The sequence below is a fragment of the Peromyscus leucopus genome, chromosome 8b (genome assembly GCF_004664715.2).
Source record: "Peromyscus leucopus breed LL Stock chromosome 8b, UCI_PerLeu_2.1, whole genome shotgun sequence".
Lineage (NCBI taxonomy): Eukaryota > Metazoa > Chordata > Mammalia > Rodentia > Cricetidae > Peromyscus > Peromyscus leucopus.
In genome coordinates, this window is record NC_051086.1 from 37401210 (window position 1) to 37425399 (window position 24190).

The 24190-nt window shown below is 43.6% G+C and overlaps 1 protein-coding gene and 1 pseudogene across 1 annotated transcript; one reads left to right on the top strand and one right to left on the bottom strand.

Moving 5' to 3' along the window:
* Positions 1-1125: 1125 nt before the first annotated feature.
* On the bottom strand, positions 1126-22817 carry Lyrm7 (LYR motif containing 7). Its single transcript, XM_028880020.2, has 5 exons — positions 22714-22817; positions 18110-18182; positions 15323-15393; positions 14278-14359; positions 1126-1710 (listed from the first exon to the last, which is right to left on the bottom strand). The coding sequence occupies exons 1-5, from the start codon at positions 22729-22731 to the stop codon at positions 1640-1642; spliced, it is 315 nt and encodes a 104-aa protein (XP_028735853.1). The 5' UTR covers positions 22732-22817; the 3' UTR covers positions 1126-1639.
* LOC114700390 lies at positions 9040-9957 on the top strand (annotated as a pseudogene).
* Positions 22818-24190: the final 1373 nt, after the last annotated feature.

The window sequence follows — 24190 nt, forward strand, 5'->3', positions numbered from 1 at the left end:
GGTGTTTTGTCCGAATTCATGTCTGTGGAATCCCCAGGAACTGGAATTAGACAGTTGTGAGCTGCCATGTGGGTACTGGGAATTGAACCTGGGTCTTCTGGAAGAGCAGCCAGTGCTCTTAACCACTGAGCCATCTCTCCAGCCCCTGCACTTGGTTTCTTATTCTCAGTTCTTTATATAGTCTGATTACATACCTGCTAACATTTTTTTTTTGAGACCGTTTTTTTTTGTGTGTGTGTGTGGTCTTGGCTGTCTTGGAACTAGCTCTTTAGATCACACTAGCCTCAAACTCTGAGATCCTCCTGCTGCCTCTGTTGCCCTAGTGCTGGGATTAAAGGTGTATGCCACCACCACCCTGCTAACATATATTCTTTATGCAATAAGAATTATTAAATTATATGACACATATTATCTCAACTATAATTTTTCACTAATTTTTTGTTTTGTTTTGTTTTTTGAGACAGAGTTTCTCTGTGTAGCCCTGTCCTGGAACTTGCACTGCAGACCAGGCTGGCCTCGAACTCACAGGGATCCACCTGCCTCTGCCTCCTGAGTGCTGGGCTTAAAGGTGTGTGCCACTACTGCCCAGTGAAAATGTTTTTTAACTTTGATAAACTCCTGTTATCATTACTATTATGTATTTGGCAACACTCAGGGTCAAATCTTGTAAAGCACTGGGGAGGCAGAGGCAGGTGGGTCTCTGAGTTCAAGGCCAGGGCTTCAATGAGAGCATATCTCAAAAAAAGAGAACGTAGCCATCTACAGCATTCCACAATCATGTCCAATTGTGATCCAAATACAGCTAATTCTACAAAGACCACGTAGTCTGAGAGAGGGCCATCACTTCCTAAAAATGCTGGATGTCTTTATTCTGTAGTGATCCAAAGTGATTTTGATATTTCACCCATCTATCTTCAGAAGACTGTTTAAAATGTCTTTATAGGGGCTGCAGAGATGGCTCAGTGGTTAAGAGCATTTGCTGCTCTTCTAGAGGACTCAAGTTCAATTCTCAGCACCCACGTGGCAGTTCACAACTGTCTACAACTCCAGTCCCTGGGGATCCAATACCCTCTCCTGACCTCTGAAGACACTGTGTGCTCACGGTACTTAGACATTTACACAGGCAAGGGGAAAATTGTCTTTATAAAAACACAGAGAAATAAGCCACATAATTATTTGTTATCTGCAGAAATAACCACAGGACTCTGGGAAACAATGGTTACTCTCAGTAGAGAGCTGGCAGAAAAATGTTAATTTTTTACCAACTTAATATTTTGAAAATTAAACATCAGTTTAATTGGGGCATTTTATATTTAGCAGTTGTGTTTCCCGTGGGGTGAAAAGTCACCAACCCGGCAAAATGCTTCACTGGCAAATAGCTTTGGTAAGACCAAAACACCTGCCAAAGGGAAAGTGAAGAGGGCCCCGCCTCCCCAGGCGCTCAGTGGCCGGGTCAGGGCTGCCTGACAGTGAGAAGGGGCAGCACATCTATGTCCTCAGAACATGGAAGTGCCCTGAGCCCTCAGCCTGTTGCTCATGTGCAACCCGCTGCCTCAGAGAGAAACGTCTGCGTGCCCAGGACTTTTGCCAGGTATGTATTTAAAGTCAGAAGGAGCAGAGGCGGGCTGTGTCCTGGAAACTACTGCTTCTGAGTTGGTGCGTCACAGTACGGCACGTTTTCTGTTAGAAGATCTTTCCTGGGAACCAGTTCTACGAGGAACACAGAGAGACCAGTGGTTAGATGATTAGAACTCCAGTCACTATTGTCCTCCAATCAGACCCAAGTGCCACACACTCACTTCTCCCACAAGTCCCAACTGTAAACTGTCTGGTTTAGGAACCAGACAGATAACTCTTCTAGAGATATTTTATTTCAGTTGATGTCTGAGGTGAAAGCTTTGACTCTAAATGGAGGCATTTAATAAGAGCCTCATTCATGTGACATAAAAACATACAACCAACCGAGTCCATCATTTTACTAAACGTGACTAAACAACTAAGCTAAAAACACATTATAATTGGCCATCTGTCAATTGTAATTAAAAATGTCACTTAGAAATATTTTTTGAGAGAGGGTCTCATATAGCTCAGGCTAGTCTTGAACTCCCTATGTAGCTGAGGCTAACCTTGAACTCCTGATCCTCCAGCCTCCACCTCTCCATGATGGGAGTATAGGTATATCACACCTTGCCTGGCTACTTGGAAATTTTTAAAGAAAGCAAGACATCACTCTCATAACTTAGGAAGTCCTCATCTACAGTGAGGACCTGCGGTGACAGACAGAGTCCCCACGAAACACACTGCTAAACAAACAACTGTTGACTCCAAGGCAAGACAACTTGATGACGTCAGGATAAAATTGTTAAAATAGAAAATTTTGGGGCCTTGGAGATTACTCAGTGGTTAATGTGCTTGCTATGATAATGTGAGGACCAGAGAGTTCAGATTGCCTAGCGAGACTAGCCATATTAGGGAAATCCTGCTTCAACAAATAAAAAGAGCGACGGGGACAATTCCCATTGTTAAGTTCAGGGGTCCACATGCACATGCACCCACACACATGTAAAAACACACTTGTGTGTATGTTCAACACACACACACACACACACACACACACACACACACACACACACGGAAAATGGAACAAGGAAAATAAGAGAAAACTGCCCAGTTATGCTGGTACACACCTATAATCCCAGTAATCATAGGTAAAGGCAGTGAGATCTGCATTCAAGGCCAGCCTGCAGGCCAGAGCATGACCATGTACATCTGAGCTATGTGAGACCCTGTCTCAAAGGCCCTGGGTCCAGTACTCAGCACTGAGAAACAAAACAAACTTGAGGAGCTCTATCACTTCCCTTTGAGAAGGCAGAACCCAGCTACCCTGTCCTTGTACTGCCCAGTGTGGTGGCTCACACTTGCACCTTGTTGGGAGACTAAGACAGGAGGATCACCATGAGTTCGAGGACAGTTTGAGCTACAGAAGGAATTCCAGACCTGTGTAGCTAAAGTCTAAAATCTGTCTCAATAAAAGCAGAGCTGGCGATGTGGCTTGGTTAGCAGAGTGCCTGCCTATATGCATGAGGCCTTGGGTGGTACCCGGGAGCGGTACACACTTACAATCCTGGCCTCAGGAGGCAGAGGAAGGAGAATCACGGTCATCCTCGGCCATGTAGGAAGTTTGAGGCCAGCCTGGGACAGATGAGATTCTGTGTCAGACAAAAGAGAGCAAATGCTCCCCTAATAACCACTCTCAGAACTGCCCACACTGGACACAGTGTGGAACCTCAGTGGTATTCTGGACCACAGGGGGAAAAGGGTCCCTTCTGCTAGAAAGGGCCTTGATAGGACAAAAGAAAAAAATGTCAACGGAGAGTATTGCATTAATGTCAATACCCTAGTTCTGATTATTAAACTGTGGTTAAGGAATGTCCTTTATATTCTAGAAATGCACATTGGGGGGGACTGGGCTCACATCTTTATTCCCAACACTCAGGAGACAGAGGTAGTTGGATCTCTCTTGATTCAAGGCCAGCAAGTTCCCAGACAACCAGAGCTAAACAGTGAGACCCTGTCTCAAGAAATAAACAAAAGAACAAAAAGAAATGCATATTGAAGCATTTTTGAAGATTTTTATTTATGTGTATGAATGTGTGTCTATGTGTATGTGCATGTGTGTATGTGTATGTGTGTGTGCCCCAGGAGGCCAGAGGAGTATGTCAGATTCCCTCAGAGCTAAAGTTACAAGTGACTGTGAACTACCCAGTGTGGGTGCTAGGAAAAAGAACTTCAGTTCTCTGGAAGATCAGTATGGGCTCTGAACTGCTGAGCCATCTCTCCAGCCACATACTGAAATATTTTAAAGAAATTGTCAGGGCTGGAGAGATGGCTCAGCTTTTAAGAGCATTGCCTGCTCTTCCAGAGATCCTGAGTTCAATTCCCAACAACCACATGGCGGCTCACAACCATCTGTAATAAGATCTGATGCCCTCTTCTGGCCTGCAGGGACACATGCAGACAGAGTACTCATACCAAAGAAAAGAAAGAAAAAAGTTGTTGGTGTCATGGTACAATCCTATAATCTCAGCACTTGAGAAGTGGGCTAGGGGAATCAGGAGTTGAGTTCAGCCTGCACTACATGAAACCCTGTCCAAAAAATTAAAAAAAAAAAAAAAAAAAGAAGAAGCCGGCGGCGGTGGTGGTGGCCCACACCTTTAATCCCAGCACTCGGGAGGCAGAGCCAGGCAGATCTCTGTGAGTTCAAGGTCAGCCTGGGCTACCAAGTGAGCTCCAGGAAAGGCGCAAAGCTACGCAGAGAAACCCTGTCTCGAAGAAAAAAAAAGAAAAAGAAAAGAAAAGAAAGATAACAACAAAACTCCACCTACAAAACTCTATGTAGAAGTTATCTGAAATTTGCACTTGAGAGAGTTGACAAGATGTCTCAGAGAATAAGGTCACTTGCCACCAAGCCTGACAATCTGAATTGGATCCCTGACACCTACATTATGGAAGGAAAGCTGTTATCTGATCTCCACAAGCAATAAACACCCACCACACACATAAATTAATGAATAAAATAATGTGTCCATATGATAAATCTGGCTTATGAAATGAGAAAGCATCTGTTTGTCTCTGACTTGTAATTTTTTTAACCAGTTCTTTTTTTTTTTTTTTAAGATTTATTTATTTATTATGTATACAGTGTTCTGCATGCATGTGTGCCTGAAGGCCAGAAGAGGGCACCAGATCTCATTACAGATGGTTGTGAGCCACCATGTGGTGGGTGGGAATTGAACTCAGGACCTCTGGAAAGGCAACCGGTGTTCTTAACCTCTGAGCCGTCTCTTCTGCCCCTTTAACCAGTTCTTTGGCGCTTTCATCCAACTAGGCCATAGTGTTAGTTTTAAGTTAATGACAATGGTAATAACTTATTTCACTTACCAAACATACGTGTCTGTTTTATGCTAGGTATTACATCAAAAAATAAGATGAAGGTCACCATGAAAATTTATTTGGCAAGCCAGGCAGTGGTGGCACACACCTTTAACACCCCAGCACTTGAGAGGCAGAGGCAGGGGGAGCTCTGTGAGTTTGAGGCCAGCCTGGTCTACAGGTAAATCCAGGACAGCCAGAGCTACATAATAGAGAGCTCCTGTCTCCAAAAAAAGAAGAAAAAAAAGTTTCTTTGGCTTCAAGGGGTTCATAATCTAGGAAAGGATAAACAACAAATCACACTGTAATATGCTTCACAAATGTCCTTTAGAGTGAAAGTGAAAGAATTTGGGACTACTGCGTTGAAGAATAAATCACTAAACCCATCCCTCTTACTTTAGATTATGTTCAGCTTTGAATAACCAGAAGCCCACCGTGGTGTAATAAGAGATTTCATTTTCTTCCACCTTGAGCACAGCAGGCTTGAGCTAGGCAAGGCCTTGGTGCTGCTGGGAAGTCAGGGTCCTCCCCCTCCGTCTGCAACCCTTCTGAACAGCAGTTTGCCTTGCTTCTGCTTTCCCCACATCTGCACTGCAGGCAGGCAGGAAGAACAAAGGGCAGGAGGGGAACCCCACCCAGCTCATTCTTGTTCACCAAAACAATGGCTTCAGTGGAAACAACACTCAGTAGACAGACACTTAGAAAAGATGCCAGATAGTCTGGGAAGTCACATTGTATCCTTCCTTGCCCACCCTCTCTGGATATGCAACATGGATATAAGCAATTCACAGAACATTCCAGTTTACTACCTGTCCCCAAAGCCTCATCCAGTTCATACTGAGGGCCTCTGGCTAATGTGCTGGCCCCTCAGCCCACTGGGTCCATCTGTGGCCCACATCGTAGACACCTACCCCACTTTAGTTGAAAATAAATGATGGGATGAAAATTAAAACCATGACATTGGGAGTCCATGGTAGTGCTCAGGCCACAGAAAATCCTAAATCCTAGGGATAGGAAAAGACAAGCTTCTTAACTTGGTAACACTAAGTCCGACTCAGTCTGCCAATTTGGCAGTACCAAATTCTATTTTCAAGAGACTCAAAGCCCTGCTCTGATGCACTCTACTACACAGATGCCAGATCTGGCCTCTGGGCCACTTCCTGTCTCAGGGAGATGGAGATCCTGGGGAAGATAGCCTCTTTTGGGAGCTTCAAAAGCTTTCACAGTCTACTTCCTGTCAATCTGAGTTCAGGAAACCAGGGACAGCTTTAAGAGCTGAAGTAAACTACACAAGCCTGGGTTTCTTAGCAATACAATCAACTCAAAAACTATAAACTTCAAGTCTGTTTTCAGTTGTTTCCACAAACAAGAAGCCACAGGCAAGTATCTTACCCAATTTGAAGCAATAAAGACAGTCATCCTTCTTAGGTAATGGTCTCTGCAATCTGCTGCACTCCCTAGCCCTCAAACTGAGACCACTTCTTAAAGCAAGGGACAGCGACAGCGAAGAGCTCCCATGAGTAAGGAGGAAAGAGGCCTGCGGGCAAACTGAAAGAACCTCAGGTTCGATTTCAGAAGTTTCTTTACATCTGTCTTGCGTGGGACAGTGGGATCAGTGACTCTTCGCAGCTCACCGTTCTCCTCAGAACACAGGCGGCAGACAAAGAGAGCCCCTTAGCAAAGTGACACTCATTCCATCTCTGTTTTGTGAGTGGACCAATCTGCAAACATTCTTTCTCAGCATTTTGCTGAAAGCAGAAAAAGCTCGACAGCATGTACTGACATTTGGGCTGTCTTTTTTATTGCTGTAGCCCCAGGTCTGTATGCACCCCATTAGTCATTGACCTTTTGATTTACCACTATAAAGGTCACCAGATCAGCTGGGTGGGGGTGGCACAAGCCTTTAATCCCAGCACTTGAGAGGCAGAGGCAGGCGGATCTCTGTGAGTTTGAGGACAGCCTGGGCTACAGAGTGAGTTTACTCAAGAGACTGAAGTAGAAGGGTTACAGCAAGTTTGAGGTCAGCCTGGGCTACAGAGTGAGATCCTGTCTCCAAAAATTTTTTTTAATTTGAATTTAAATTATACACACACACACACACATATACATACATACATACACACACATGCATAATGGATAGCCTAGTTTACAATAGTGTGGCAGAGACATTTGGACATTAATAATGTATAGGACATTAAGATTATTTTAAAGTTATAACAATGTTGCTAAATATATCAGGCATATAAACAGCAATAAGCTGAAATGGGGAGCTTACACTATGGTCACGTTTTTTCTAAGAACCTGTGCCTGCCTGGGTTTGGGCTTGGAGCTCCTCTGACATACAGAAAGTGCTGTGGGGGAACACTTAACTACGAAGAGTACTCAGTTTCGTAAGGATAAGACCAAGATTTGTCCTGCTCATTGCTCCAGAAATCCCACTGCCTACCACAATGAGGATTCAATAAATATGGGCTGAGTCACTTTAAACTGTCTTAGAAAAGCATCAGATAGCATTTGACAATGGCAAAATGTACAGGATCAAAAGGCAGAAGTTTAGGGCTGGGGAGATGAGCGAGTTGATAAAACGCTTCCTGTGCAAGCACAGGACCTGAGTGTGGGTCCCCAGCACCCACGCAGAAGCACACACCTATGACCTCAGAGCTAGAGCGGTGGGCACAGGCAGAGCTCTGCGTCTGGCAAGCTAGCCAGTTTAGACAAAGCAGTGAGTTCCAGGCTCAGTGAGAGACCCTGTCTTTAACCATTAGGTGGAGAGCAATCTAGGACACCTGACATCAACTTATGGCCTACAAATACACATGTGCACACACACAAATATGCACACAGACACACACACACACATACAAAAAGGCAGAAGTTTAAAAAAAAAAAAAGAGAGAGAGAGAGATCTGAGATCTGAGCTAGGCATAGTGATACTCACCTTTAATCCCAGCACTTGGGAGGCAGAGGCAGGCGATCTCTATGGGTTTGAGGCCAGCCTGACCTACATAGTTGAGTTCCAGGATAGCCTGAGCTACATACATATTGAGACTCTGTCTCAAAAAAAGACATGTGAAAAAGTTTTTCTCGCTGTATTTTCTTAATGTTACCACATATACTTAGAAATACAACCCAATTTTGTCTGTCTTACATATGTGCTAGAGAAGAAGTTGCAAACATATTGGGCTGCTAGAGCTAGAGAGAAGGCTCAGCAGTTAAGAGCATTGGCTGTTCTTCCAGAGAACCGGGTTCAATTCCCAGTACACACAGAGTGTCTCACAACTGTCTGTAATTCTAGTTCTAGGGGATCTGATGCTCTCTTCTGACTTTAGAGTGTACCTTTTGGGGTAAAGGCTGTGTTTTGGCACTGACAATAGAGTGCTTACCTAGCATACACAGGTCCTGAGTATGATTCGCATATATCAAGCATGGTGTTATATGTTGGTAATCAAAACACTCAGAAGATAGAGGCAGGAAGATCAGAAGTTTAAAGCCATCAGCTACTTAATGAATTAGAGGGTATCCTAGAGACCAACCATGTCTCAAAAAATAAAATGAATAAACAAAAAAACCCCTAGGGGATAGAGAGAGATCTCATTGGTTAAGACCACTTGCTGTTCTTCTAGAGAACCTGAGTTCAGGTCCCAGTACTCATATCAGGTAACTCTAGTCCCAGAAGATCTGACTTGCTCCAGGTACTGCATGCACGTGGTACACACACACACACACACACACACACACACACACACACACACACACACTCAGGTATACACACATACACATAAAATAAACATCTTTTAATTAAACAATAAAATCTTTTAAAAAAAATAAGGTGGAGGCTCTATGACCCTGGCCCTCCTGCCTGGGCATCAACCATCAAGATGGTACATGCTGAAGCCTCTTCTCACCCACTGAGTTGAAGGTGAACCAAGAGTTCACTCTCAATTCATGTATTTTTCTACCAAAGGATGGTAGCTGCAACTGTTCCAACCAGAAAGCAGCTCAAAAGCAGAGAAACTAACAAAGCAAATTGGTGTGGAGAATGTGAGGTTTCGGAGCATGAACTGGCACTATTGTGCAACAGGCCCCAGACCTTAGCACACTGACACCATGATGGACGTACCATTCAGGCCTTGGAACCCAGCTCCTAGTCAGCAACATCTGCCAAAATGAGAACCAAGACCTAATCCATCAAAGCCCATAGTTCTGGAAAAGTCCCGAAATGAGGTGTGTCAACACAGGATGTGATTTTTGGGCTTAAAATCCCACCCTGAGAATGGCTAGGGACTGCACTTGGGTCCTGAATCAAGACTTTTTATTGCCTTGAATCTGTGTCTGAGTGGTATTCGCTGGTGGACACCTCACAAGAGCTCCTTACCCGGCAACCCTCTCAATGAACATGTTACTTGGGAGTCACGGCAGGCTTAGATGACACTATTATGGAGCTGACAGACATCTCCCCTATCAGAAGTCCAGACCTCTGCAGCCTCCAAAATATATTCCTGTCTCCAAGCCTCCGGGCTATGGGAAAACACTTATCACCATGGCTACAGAAAAACAGCAGTCTGTCTGTCCGTCTGTCTATCCTATCAATCTTCAGTCTCCAACACTGGTGAGTGGTATGAAGACTCTCCAAAACTGGCTGCTGTTGTTTCTGTCTTGACACAAAGCCAGAGCCTTCTAACATCTTACAAAGACTCTTTTCTACAAAGCTTTCAAGTTCTGACCACAAAGCTACAGCCATGAGGAAAGCTCAGTTTATGAGTCCCCGGGATTGAACTAGATACTGATCACAGCTGCTAAATCCCAGTGATGGCCCCTCACTGGACTAGAATGAGAAGAATGCCTGTAAGATTTCCCTTCAAGCAGCCTGCTCTAAAACAAAGAGACACAATCTCGAATCTCATCTTAAACAATGAAGATGTGGTGAGGTGTGTAGACCTGCTCGTAGTTGCCCTGGAAACTGTTGGGTTTTCAGGAAGTGACCTAAAAAAAAAATGCTAGGCCTGGCCTGGTGGCACATACCTTTAATCCCAACACTCAGGAAGATTCTTTGGCTTCAAGGCCAGCCTGGTCTACATAGCAAATTCCAGAACAGCCAGGACTACATAGAGACCCTTTCTCAAAAATAAATCAAATAAAACTCTAACAACAAAAAAAGAAATGTGAGATGCTACCTCGTGTGTGTGTGTGTGTGTGTGTGTGTGTGTGTGTGTGTGTGTGTGTGTGTGTTATGCTAATTCTATACCATGAGAAATTCAAGAAGATGAAATAAAAATCTAGCCTGTGCAACAGTGGTTTTGTGCCGCACAACTGCAAGGTGAAGGGTTCAGAAAGTTTTAACTCGTGTTTAGAGGAAGAGTGAAGATCCTTCCCATGGTTCAGTGATCGAGCTTGCTGGGGAAGCTTATCTGCCAGTGGGAGGAGAGTAGACCAATGCTCTTCAAACACACAAAGCCATGCCAGGCCAGCCTGGTCTATAGAGTGAGTTCCAGGACAGCCAGAAATACATAGAGAAACCTTGTCTTGGAAAATAAAACAATGGCTGGAGAGATGGTTTAGAGGTTGAGGTTAAGAGCACTGGCTGCTCTTCCGGAGGACCTGGGTTCAACTCCCAGCACCTACATGGCAGCTCACAAAGGTCTGTAGCTCAAGTTTCAGGGAACCCAAAACTTCTTAGGGCAAAACACTAATAAACATAAATTTTTTTAAAAAATTAGGGAAAAGATGGGCTGGAGAGATGGCTCAGAGGTTAAGAGCACCAGCTGCTCTTCTAGAGGTCCTGAGTTCAATTCCCAGCACCCACTTGGTGGCTGACAACCATCTGTAATGAGATCTGGCACCCTCCTCCGTATACATAATAAATAAATAAATCTTTAAAAAAAAATTAGGGAAAAGAAAACCCAAAATCAAAAGCTATCTGTATATTAGTTCTCCTACAGTTGTACATAAAATGTTTTTACATTAAAAAGGACAAATACTGCCGGGCGGTGGTGGCGCACGCCTTTAATCCCAGCACTCGGGAGGCAGAGCCAGGCGGATCTCTGTGAGTTCGAGGCCAGCCTGGGCTACCAAGTGAGTTCCAGGAAAGGCACAAAGCTACACAGAGAAACCCTGTCTCAAAAAAAAAAAAAAAAAAAAAAAAAAAAAAAAGGACAAATACTATAGAATTGTATTATATGAAATACATAAAATATACAAATTCAGAGACAGAAAGATTAAATGTTATCTCAAGATGGAGAAAAAAGGAATATAGAGCAATGATTTCCTAAGTACAGAATCTCTGTTTTTGTGTGATGGAAAAGCCCCACAAATGGACAGTAGTATCAGGACATAATATCATGAATGTAATAAATCAATATAATTAATGTAATTAATGAATATCATAAATATATATATATTTATATTATATATATTTATATTAATATAAATATATCATATATATTGAATGAAAAAAAAAAGGCTGGAGAGATGATTCAGTGTTTAAGAGCACTTCCTGCTCTTAAAGAAGACACCAGTGTTGGGGTCCCAGCACCTACTTTGTGGGCTGGGGGATGTTTCACAATGGTCTGTAACTCCACAAAGGTGTGAAGCCATTTGAAGGAACAAGGCATGTGCTCACAGAGTTGTATAAAATGAAAATAAATCTACATTGGGCGTGGTTGCCTATGCCTTTAATCCCATCACTCAGTAGGTACAGCCCAGACACAGAGCTCAGTGAGTTCCAAGCAAGCCTGGATGGTAAGAAAGAGAAAACCAGAGGTGGTAACCCATGCCTATAATCCCGTCACTGCAGAGGAAGAGACAGCTGGATCTCTGTGAGTTTCATGCCACTCCAGTCTACAAAGAGAAGTCCATCGTTATCTCAAGATGGAAAAGAAAGCAATGATTTCCTAAGTACAGAGTTTCTGTTTTGTGTGATGGAAAAGCCCCACAGACAGACAGTAGTATCAGGACATAATATCATGAAAGTAATAAATCAATACAATTAATGTAATTAATGAATATCATAAATATAGTTATCGAATGAATAATGCAAATGTAATCAATGAATACCACAAATGTAATTAATATCATGAGTGTAATTAATGAATATCATGAGTGTAATTAATATCTTGAATGTAATTCATGCCACTGAATTGTGAAATTAAAAATGGTTACATTGAGGGGGTGGGAGGAGGGAGAATGGGGGAACCCATGGCTGATATGTGAAATTAATTATAAAATAAAAATACTATTAAAAAAACTACACAGAGGGAAAAATGGTTAAAAAAAATTCAAAGTCAACAAAGCACCACACAGGATCTAGATTCTCTGTGTATTTCCCATCTTTATGTGGCTTATTTTTTTATATTACTTTACTCTTTCTTTAAAGACTTTATTTTTAAACTATTTATTTTTTCCTATGACCGTCTATACCCATTTTCTTAAGCACCTATTCACACTGTAACCTGTTTAAAGGTTTTGAATTTTTTGAATGCTGATGATGGAACAGCAGCTGCTGGAAGACATGAGATTGTAAAAGGAACTGCCGAATTAAACCAGCCTAGATACTTTAGGGATGTCTTAGCTATAAAATGGAATTCAGAAAATGTATTGAGTTGAGCGAGGGTTATGTTTTTTGTTTCTACAGAAAATGAAAGGCTGTGGATTCCTTCAAAATTAATAGAGACCAGATTTGATTGGGGGAGACCCCTTGAAAATCTTGGCTACAGACAATAAACCTAGAAAAACTATAAGACAGTTGGCGAGGTGACAAGTGGCAGTGGCTTGTTCCTTAGTCTCTCTGATTTTTCAGCATTTACCCCAATATCTGGCTCCGGGATTTTATTAAAAGACCAATTTTGATCCTGAAAGGGGGAGGTCTTTTGCCTCTCCCCTTGCTAGTGTATAAAAAGCCCATTAGGAATAAACTCAAGGCAACTGGGTATTGACCCAGGGCCCTCTTGAAACTATTCTGTGTCTCTTTTTCTTCATCTGTATCTATATTTTTTCCTATCTGGTATTTCTCAATTCTTCACTACCCCCTTCAAGGATGTTTGACAGGTCAGGGCTGGACCCCGACATCAAACCCACATGATGAGAGGTAGCCTCTGACCTCCACTAGCATATATGTGTGTTCATTTGTAAGTGTCCAAACACACAAACACACACACACACACACACACACACACACACACACACACACACGTCAAAAAAAAAAAAAAACCAAACAAACCCAAGTTGTAATCTGCAGTGAGATTTCATTAACACTCCAGCAGGAGACCTGAGATGTAACAGATTCTTAAATACATTTCCATTTCCATAATCCCAATTTTTCTGGACTGAAATAACTAATTATAGAATAAAAGGTAAAAAAAAAAATATTTAGTCTAGGTAGATAATAAATGATGCCAGAAAAATTAATAAATATGGCTACATAAAAATGGTTGTAGCTGGTGCAGTGGTATACCCCTTTAATCTGAGCACTTGGGGCAGAAGCAGGCAGATCTCTGTGAGTTCAAAGCCAACCTGGTCTGCATGATGAGTTCTAGGACAGCCAGGACTACATAGTGAGCCCCTGTCTCAAAAAAGCAAGAAAAAAAAAAAACCACCAAAAAAAGGATTTGTTAATAACTACAATTTTGCAATATAACCAGGAAGTAAGATTTGGGGGGAGGAACTCTGGAGAGATGACTCAGCAGTTAAGAGCATTAGCTGCTCTTGTAGTGGACCTGGTTTCAGTTCTCATCATTCACATGATGGCTAACAACCATCCATAATTTTAACTCCAGGGGATCCAACATCCTCTTGTGACTTCCACTGATACCAGGCATGCATAGGTGCACATGAAAGCAAAACACGCATACACATTAAAAAAAAAAATCTAGGGGCTGGAGAGATGGCTCACAGGCTAACAGCACCGACTGCTCTTCCAGAGGTCCTGGGTTCAATTCCCAGCAACCACATGGTGGCTCACAACCATCTGTAATGAGATCTGGCGCCCTCCTCTGTATACATAATAAATAAATAAATCTTTAAAAAAAAATCTAAAACTAAACTTAAAAGTGAAAAGAAAAAAGGGAGAAGGGGAGATGGCTCAGTTGAGGACTTGAGTTCAATCCCTGTGTCAGCGTGAAAGAATACCAGTGTGGTGCGTGTGGTCACGCCTTTAATCCCAGTGGGGGCCACCCTGATTTACACAGTACGTTCAAAGACAGCCAGGGCTACACAGTGAAACCCTGTCTCAGGAAAGAAAAAAAAATCAATAATAATAAATAAAATAATGACATACAAAGGTGCTGTAATTGTTACCGTTCTGAAACATCACAGTCAGCAACCACATTTCCCCACCCCCACGTTACTTACTCAGTGTGTTGTGGTCGGTGTGAACACCTTGAATAACAGATGTTCTAAGTAACAGTTCAACATCGGAACCTAGTTTCATCATCTGTGAAGAAAATCAAACAGAGTAACCCCTGAGTAATGTGTAGGGCTGCACTGGCTTTGAAAAGCACAGCTTTACAGGTCATTTTCAGATAATGAGGCTTTTAGCTTTGTGAAACTGTATGTAGTACAGAAATTGCAAACATTTCAGATGCCCTTCATTTTTATTATAATCCCATATTTTGTTCAAGTAGATTTAGAATTTTTGTTATAATATGCATTTTAAAATGTGTTGGGGGCTGGGCATGGTAGAGCATGCCTTTAATCATAGCACTTTGGGAGGCAGAGGCTGGCCTGGTCTACATAGTGAGTTCTAGGACAATGGAGCTAAATAGTGAGACCCTGTCTCGAAAAAAAATAAAACAAAAAAGTATTTTTACCTAATTTTTTATTCATTTGTATAATTGCTATTAAATATGGGAGACATTTTCCTATTTGTATTTTCTCGTTTTCTAATCAATTCTTTATACTCTAAGTATCCCCACAAAGAACTGTCTTACTTTTTTTAAGGCTCAGTATGTAGCCCAGGCTGGCACTGGACTCGTGATCTTCCACTTCAGCCTCTTGAGCACGAGAGTGGCAGGCACAGCCCACCATGCCCAGCTCTACTCTGCACTGCTTCCCTTCCTACGGGGCTTCCCCACCTAAACCTCCCTCTGAAGTGCGGCATCGTGAGACGGCTTGTTCCTTAGCTTCAGCCACCGGACTCAAGTGAAGAAAGACTGCTGTGGCTTCTGCCATGGTTCAGCTGCCCTGGTCTTGACCCAGGGCCTTGTTATCTTTGGGGGCAGGAGACAATCCTGAGGAGAGCCACGGTAACCAAGTGCAGGTTGTCTACAGCTGTGGAGGCTCTCCCTCTCTCCCTCCCGAGTAACGGCTTTCCTTCCCACAGCCCTCCTCTCCCACCGCCCTCTCTTTCCCACAGACATTCACACCAGCTTTATATAATCGCCACCTATTACTGCACCTCTGCTATTTTCTCCGGAGAGGCCTCACTTTTATTTTTTTTGAATTCTTCGTTTATCTTTACTCTGGCTGCTAGAGAGAGAGAGAGAGAAACACATGTAATTAATACTTAGGATTCTTACATGTTATTCAGCATTACTCATAATGAATTTCTACTTCTCACATAAAACTGAGCATGAGAAATGTGTTCTGTGCCAAGGTTTACACATAAGCATTGAGTATTGAGTTTGTTGGGCGTGTGATTTTTTTTTAAACACAGGGTCTCTCTACATAGCTCTGGCTGTCCTGGAATCCCAGGGTCTCTCTACATAGCTCTGGCTGTCCTGGAATTCATTACATAGACGAGGTTGGCCTGGAACCCACAGAGGTCCTCCAGCCTTTAAGGCCACCATGCCTGGCTTCTTTTCCACTTCATTTGTGTGCCTCTAGCACTGTTGGCTTCTAATAGGTCCAAATCCAAGTATGTTTTTTTCTCTAAATCTAAACATTTAAAGTACTGCCTTGTTTTATTTTGTTTTGAGATAGGGTCTCACTGGAAAGCCCAGGCTATTCTTGAACCTGCGAGTCCTCTGCCTCAGCCTCTGGAGTGCTGGAGTTACATGCATGTACCACCACACCCAACTAGAATGCTTTATGAAGATGGTAAGAACCGGTGCAAACATGTAACCTACCCCTGGCACAGAGATGCTTCCGCACCGAGGATCTGAGCCTGAGCACCTTCGCTGATGCAAAAGTGAATGATGAAAGGAAAGCTGCTAGGTGTGGGAGCGCATGCCTTTAACTAAGAACTGGGGGCGGGGGCAGAGGCAAGAGGTGCTCTGTGAGTTTGAGGCCAGCCTGCTCTACACGGCAAGTTCTAGGACAGGTAGGACTATAAAGTGGACTGTGTCTCAAACAACGACAACAACGAACAAACAAAAAAAAACGTTTAGGCTCACATATACCATTTACATTATAGCAGCTTAATCTATTCTAATTGGCCTTGCTGTGTTATGAGCATTTAGTGGAACAATCTGTATGAAGTCCTTAGAAACTATCCACAAATGCTGGCTAAAGTCACCAAATATACCATCCTGACAGAAACAAGTAGCCATGGAGGCCTCCTCCAGCGCTCATCTTCCTCAGAGTGTAAGGTGGTTCAGAGTCTGGTCCTAGTGGAGGCTGGAGAGATGGCTCAGTGGTAGCTCCAGGGAGTCCATCACCCTCTTCTGGCTTCCCAGGACACCAAACACCCAAGTGGTGCACAGATATACATGGAGGCAAAACACCATCCTCATAAAGTAATAAAAACAAACCTTTTTAAAAAAAAAAGTCTGGCTTTTGGAATCAGGTTGCTTAAGATATTCCTCAGTTCTACTGTTGGTTAATGACATGCAGGAAATCTTTTTCTTTTTCTTTTCTTTCTTTCTTTCTTTTTTTTTTTTTTTTTTTTTTTTTTTTTGGTTTTTCGAGACAGGGTTTCTCTGTGTAGCTTTGCGCCTTTCCTGGAACTCGCTTTGGAGACCAGGCTGGCCTTGAACTCACAGAGATCTGCCTGCCTCTGCCTCCCGAGTGCTAGGATTAAAGGTGTGAGCCACCACCGCCTGACAATCTTCTTCATATTTTGTCAGTTTTCTCATCTGCAAAAATTTGAGGCTGGGCGGTGGTGGCGCAGTGGTGGCGCACGCCTTTAATCCCAGCACTTGGGAGGCAGAGCCAGGTGGATCTCTGTGAGTTCGAGGCCAGTCTGGTCTACAGAGCAAGATCCAGGAAAGGCACAAAGCTACACAGAGAAACCCTGTCTCAAAAACAAAACAAAACAAAAATTTGAATTATAGTATAATTACCTCACAGAGCTGAGAACTGTTAGAAATTTGTATAAAGCACATAAAACGATGTATTTCTAAAACTAGGGGCTGGAGAGATAGCTCAGCAGCTAAGAACATGTCCTACTCACCTGAGTGTGGTCCCCAGCACCCACATCAGGTGACTCACAACTGCCTGTGCCTCCAGCGTCCAGGGGTCCCATACAGCTGGCTTCTGTGGGCACCTGCTCTTACGTGCATAGCACACACACAATTGAAAATAATAAAATTCCATATTAAAAAGAAACGACCAAATTTGATTTCCTGGGAATGCTTTTTGCCTAGTGCACTCTTAGGGAGGTTTGGAAATGCATGGTGAGTGGAAATCAGACCGATACAGAGACTGAGGTCTCGAGCTGTGACTTCCAAGTCAGTCTGAAATCATTTCAGAGATGCTCAGTCTGGAATCATGTGGCCAGATTTGATCTCATAGCTGCAGAGACTGTTACACTTACTCAGGTGTTAACAACATGGTAGCACCTGGTTATAGTGTGAGAAAATTGGGTTATGCCTAGGGAAATGGGATTAAGAGATAACCTTGAATCTCACCTGCCCCTTCCTTTTAGATGATTCTATATGAAAACTGGGTCTTTATAAGAATTAGGTATTCTTCCATAGGTATAATGTGAGCAGGTCTTTATAGAACATCAGGGAGACATGGTAAAGGTCATTCCAGAGTCAGAAGAAAAGGGCAGCCAGCTAAAGAATGGATGTGCACCAGGAGTGGCGGCACACACCCCAGGCAGGAGGATCAGGAGTTCAAGGTCACCTTCCAAGTACCTTCAAAGCCAACCTGGGATATTTAACATCCTGGCTCAGGTCAGCAACCTAGCTCAAAGGTAGAGTGCTTTGCCTCAATGTGTGAGACTCCAAGTTCAATTCCTAGCACCGAGGAGGGAAAAAATAACATGGATTTGTGCTAAAGGAGTGAAAGATGTATTTACCTTCTAATGCTCTCTTATCGTTTTTAAAAACTTGCTGTCTGGTCCTGTGCAGTGTTCTAAAGAGCTGTAAAACCTATGGAGAAAAAGCAGAATTCAGGACTGAGGAGATGGCTCAGTGGATAAAGCACATGTACCAGGGTCCTGAGGAGCTGAGTTCAAATCCTTGGAATCCACATAAAAAACAAACATGATAGCACACATCTGTAATCCCTGGATGCCCATGGAAAGATAGCAGCAGAGAGACAGGAGAATCCCAGGAGCTCAAGGAATTCTTGGACTACCCTGCCATATGCAAAGAGTCCCTGCCTCAAACAAGGTAGAAGACAAGGACGAATACTTGAGGTACAGGGGCACACACGCACACGCACACACACACACTCACACACACTAATACATATATCATACACAAAAATAAATAAATAAAATATAAAAACAGTAAGATTTTATGCTTAAGAAAAAATCACATCCAGGTGGCAGTGGTAAATGTCTTTAATCCTAACACTCAGAGGCAGAGCCAGGCAGATCTCTGAGTTGGAGGCCAGCCTGGTCTACAGAGTGAGTTCCAGTATAGTCAGGACTACACAGAGAAACTCTGTCTCAAAAAAAAAGGGGGGGGGCTGGAGAGATGGCTCAGAGGTTAAGAGCACTGGCTGCTCTTCCAGAGGTCTTGAGTTCAATTCCCAGCAACCACACAGTGGCTCACACCATCTGTAATGAGATCTGGTGCCCTCTTCTGGCCTGCAGGCAAACATGCAGGCAGAACACTGCATACATAATAAATAAATAAATCTTTTAAAAAAAAGGAAAAGAAAAAAATCACATCTTACATAACATTTAGGATTATTGTAGTAGAAGGATTAAACAGTATTTGTTTTCTATTTGTTTCTAAAAGTTACTTACTTTTCAGAATAGCTGGTAAAAGCAAGAACTTGCAAAGTAACTTCCTAGTTGTTATTTCTCTTTAAGTCCAAGAACAAAACAAGGTTGGGCTGTTAAACAGAGAAACCCTGCTCAAAAAACCAACACCCACCTCCCCCCACACCTCCCATCCCCACAAAAAGCCAAAACCAAACCAAACGAGCAAAAACAATGGGGAACTGGGGAGATGGCTCAGTGGTTAGGAGGATATACTGTGCTTCCAGAGGACCTCGTTCTGCTTCCCAGCACCCACATCACGTGGCTCACAACCACCTGTAAGTCCTCAGGCCTCTGCAGGCATCTGCTCTTGTGCATACATACCCCCCCGGAGACACACACACACACACACACACACACACACACACACACACACATAATCTAAAAAAAAGTAGTAGTTGGAGGTACAACTCAGTGGTAGAGTGTGCAACTTAGCACAGGTAAGGCCCTAGGCTCTTGGGCTCCATCTAGCACCAAAACATTAATTTACAAAATTTCTGAGTTCTATGAAACAAACAGTAGTGGGGGGGAGGAAGAAAGAAAAATAAAAAATAAAACAAACAAGAAACTAATCTAAGCCGAGTGTGATGGCTCATATCTGTAAATCCAGCACTCAGGTGGGGAAGGCAGGAGAATCAGCTCAATGTCAGCTTCTGCTATGTGGTAAGTTCAAGGCCAACATGAGCCTGTTTCAACAACTCCCTCAAAACAAAACAAAAGCCTTAATAATGATTCTGACAAGAAACTAGTGTACTAAGATAGTGAATTCTGCCAGTTTGCACACGTTTGTAGCTTTCTTAACCTACCCCTTTCATCTACTCTTGAATCATGCACAATCAGGAACTTTTTCTATCCTATGAGCCCAGGAAGGTGTTGCAGATAACTTAGGGAAGGTTAACTGCAGTTTCTGAAGTGAAAAGTGGAAGGAATGCTGAGACTTCTCAACATCCCGAGTCTGTGGGGACTGGTAGGTGAGTGCATTCGAGCCTGGCCTTTGGGTAATGCATGAAATTGAAAAGGAACAGCGGTGGGCATAGGTGAGAAAGAAGAGGGAATAAGGATGAACTTAAGACACACACGCCTGTATGAAGTCTCAAATATAAAAAAGGAGGCTGGAGAGATGGCACAAAGCCTAAGAGCACCAGCTGCTCCTCCAGAGGACCCGGGTTCAATCCCCAGCACCCCCACATGGCAGCTCAGTTCCAGGTGATCTGACACCCTCACACAGACATACATGCAGGCAAAATACCAGTGTGCATGAAGTAAAAAAATTAAAAACAAAATAATAAAATGGAAAACCCAGCTTAGATTTAGGACTGGGGAGATGACTCAGTGATTAAAATGCTGATTCTGCAAGAGTGAAGACCAGAGTTTGGACCCCCCAGGACCCACAAAAATGCAAGGTAGGTGTGTATTTCCAGCCTCAGGAGGCAGAGACAGAGGATGCCCAGAGCAACTGGCTAGCAAGACTACATACTCATATTGGGGAGCTCTGGGTTCAGTTAAGAGACCCTGCCTCAAAAAATAAGGTAGAAGAGCGATAGAAGTATTCATACAAGCATGCATGTACTCACCAGTACACATATGAAAATGGAAAAAAATACTTAAGATTTACTGATGAGCATTTCAGATTTAGGTGGTTTTTTTTTCCATCTTTTTTTTTTTTATGATTGGCCTGTATTTTAAGACAATCACAGGAAATGAACAAACTTGTTATGGAGGAATGGGGAACAATAAACCACCTAAAAATGTGGGGGTTGGAAATGAGTAATGTGTACAGAAAGGATTTTTCTGAAGTGCTTGACAATAAAAGCTGATTGCCTTACAGAGGTTATTAATAAGAATATGGATTTTAAAGGCACCACAGTAGGCTGTGTGTTTAGCATGTAGTGGGCCCTGGGCTAACTTCTCAGCACTAGAAAATAAAATATAAATTAAGTAAAAAGTAAAGAGAGGCCAGGCAGTGGTGGCACACACCTTTAATCCAGCACTCGGAAGGTAGAGCCAGGAGGATCTCTGTGAGTTCGAGGCCAGTCTGGTCTACAGAGGGAGACCCAGGACAGATACCAAAACTACACAGAGAAACCCTGTCTCCAAAAACCAAAAAAAAAAAAAAAAAAAAGTAAAGAGAGACAGACACACACAAATGAGACTAGGTGTCTAGGTATACACCTGTAGTCCCAGGATCTTGGGAAGTGAAGAAGAGAGATCATTGGATCCCAAAGAAGACCATAGCAAGGCCATAGTCTCAAATCAAACAGTAATCTCAGTAATTTTATGTAGTACTTAAGGGGTGGGGTAGTGTCCATTGATAGAAAAACAACACCATTAGTTTGAAACCATTATCCTAATAAAAATAAAAAGGGAGCTGGAGAGATGGCTCTTACAGAGGACCCAGGTTCTTCCCATCACCCACATGGAAGCTGACAACCGTCTGTAACTTCAGTTCCAGGGAATCTGACGCCCTTTTCTGGCCTCTGTGGGTACCAGACATACACATGGTACACAGACATACTTGCAGGAAAAACATCCACGCAAATAAAATAAATAATTTTAAAAATTTTTTAAAAGAAAACGCCATCTTTATTATCACAAAGCTATTGGGACCAATATCACATTGGAGCTAATAAAATAATTTTATTAATTATGTATGTTTTTATGTTATGCATTTATTATGTTAGGCATCGAACCCAGGCCGTGACCACACTAAGCAAGGATTCTACTACTGAGCTAAATTCAACCATATCCCTACTTAAAAAAAAAAAAAAACAAAAAACAACTTTTCAAATGCAGAAAGTAGCTGGGTGTAGTGGCTCGCATCTGTAATCCCAGCATTTGGCATGAAGACTGCTGAGTTGGAAGCCAGCCTGGGCTACACAGTAAGTCTGAGGCCAGCCCCTCCTAATTCCCAATTAAATCTCAGGTCTCTGCCTATGGTTCCTTGTGATTTCATTTCTTTCCTTTTTAAATGTTGAGACAAGAACTATGTTGCCTGGGATAGCCATGAACAAGTAGGCTCAGCAACGCTGCCTCTTCCTCTCTAGAGATTTCTGAATTCCTCTAGGTAAGTTACATCCTAATTACAGCCTCACAAAAACTCCGTGTTTTCAGTTTGAAGTACTTTCTGCGATTTTATTGTTTATAATCTGCCCGCTACTGGATTTCTTTCTTTTTTTTCTTTTTTTTTTTCCGAGACAGGGTTTCTCTGTGTAGCTTTGGAGCCTGTCCTGGAACTCACTCTGTAGACCAGGCTGGCCTCGAACTCACAGAGATCCTCCTGGCTCTGCCTCCCAAGTGCTGAGATTAAAGGCGTGCACCGCCGCCGCCCGGCTGGATTTCTTTATGAAGGTAAGGGCGATCAGTTTATGGTCATCACCTTCCTCCATTCATGGTTGTCACTCTCCTCACTCCCTGTCCCTCATGGCTGTCACTCTCCTCCACCCACCGCCCATCGGGGTTGTCACCCTCACTCACTCTCCCTTGGGGTCGGCTCCCTCCCCTCCCACTGCCCTAAGGGATGGTCATCCTCTTCCACTGACCCCTCCTCTTTCTGGGTCAGTCTCCCTCCCCACTCACCACCCCTCAAGGCTGTCAACCTCCTCCACTCTCCGCCCCTCGGGGTCGCTTCCCTCCCCTGCCAAGGGTCCTGAGCTTCAGCCTCCCCGGCATCCCCTCCCCGGCCCTGTCACCTTGGCAGTCTGACCCATGGCTCCCCACGCCGCTGCCACCGCCTCTGGAGCCGCCCCTTCTCCGTAACCAATCAGGGCCGGGGCGTAGCCGGCAACGCTCCCGCAGAGTAACCAATCAGAACGTAGCACCTCCTTCCGAGCCCGCCTCCCCCGCAGAACGAAGGCCGGGCGTTCGCTAAATAGATTCAACTAGAAAACCGCGAGAAGCCTCGGAGCCAAATTACGAAAAGGAGGACGGAAGTAACCGGGAGCCATGTTTGTTAGGGGTAGAGTCCCTTCCGCCTTGCAGGGCGTGGCGCGCGCACGCCGGGTTATTCGTTAATGGGTGATCTCGGCACCTGCTCTTACCTCCTGCTTAAGGGCGTGGGTCGTCTCTTAAAGTTCCTATAGTTTAACGCTCCCCAGCTGTGACTGTCTCCTTGGAAACGTGGGCAAACAAGAGCCAAGCCCTAACAAACACAGCCGGTCCGTATCAGAACGCTGACTCCTGAAAGTTCTGTTCATACATTTGCTTAGTTATTCCCCTAGAAGGTGCGGCTCAGCTGCCTGCTCGTTCGCAAGCTTGATCTCAGACACTCCTCACCCTCAGCATTATCATTAGCCTACTTATCTTGCCCTGCTCTTCGGTTTTGCTGAGGTAGGAAATCGTCTATTAAAAACTTCATAGTCAACCATAAAACATATACATTTTAAGTTAGGACTTGCAGGCAAGGATAAAATTTTCCACCTTGCTTCTATTTTCATAATCGTTTGCCTTGAACACTCCTGTAACATTTCAGGGTACTTTTAGATAAAACTGACTGTTTATTAAGAATCAAAGATTTGAGCCGGGCAGTGGTGGTGCACGCCTTTAGTCCCAGCACTCAGGAGGCACAGCCAGGCGGATCTCTGAGTTTGAGGCCAGCCTGGTCTACAGAGCGAGATCCAGGACAGGCACCAAAGCTACAGAGAAACCCTGTCTCGAGCCGCTCCCCCCCCCCACAAAGACTCAAAGATGTGAGTGTGGTGGTACATGCCTGTAAGCCCAGCATTTGGGAGGTAAAGTCAGGAGTATCAGGAGTTCAAGGACAGCCCCAGCCTAGACTTTAACAAATTCTGTCTCAATCAAAAAAAAAAAGAAGGCCGAGCAGTGGCTGCATATGCCTTTAATCCCAGCACTTGGGAGGCAAACCCAGGCGGATCTCTGAGTTTGAGGCCAGTCTGGTCTACAGAGTGAGTTCCAGGACAGACAAAAACAAAAAGGCACGGGCGGGTTTTGGTTGGTTTTGAGGCAGAGTCTAACTATAGCCCTGCCTGGTTTGGTTGGAGCTTGCGATATAAATCAGGCTGGTCTCAAACTCACAGAGATCTGCCTGCCTCTGCCTCCAGAGTGCTGGGATTAAAGTCATACACCACCACACCTGTAATCTTCCACAGAAATGCCTTCTACATTGTTTGAGACCTAGAATTGACCTAGAACTCACCAGTTAGGCTAGAC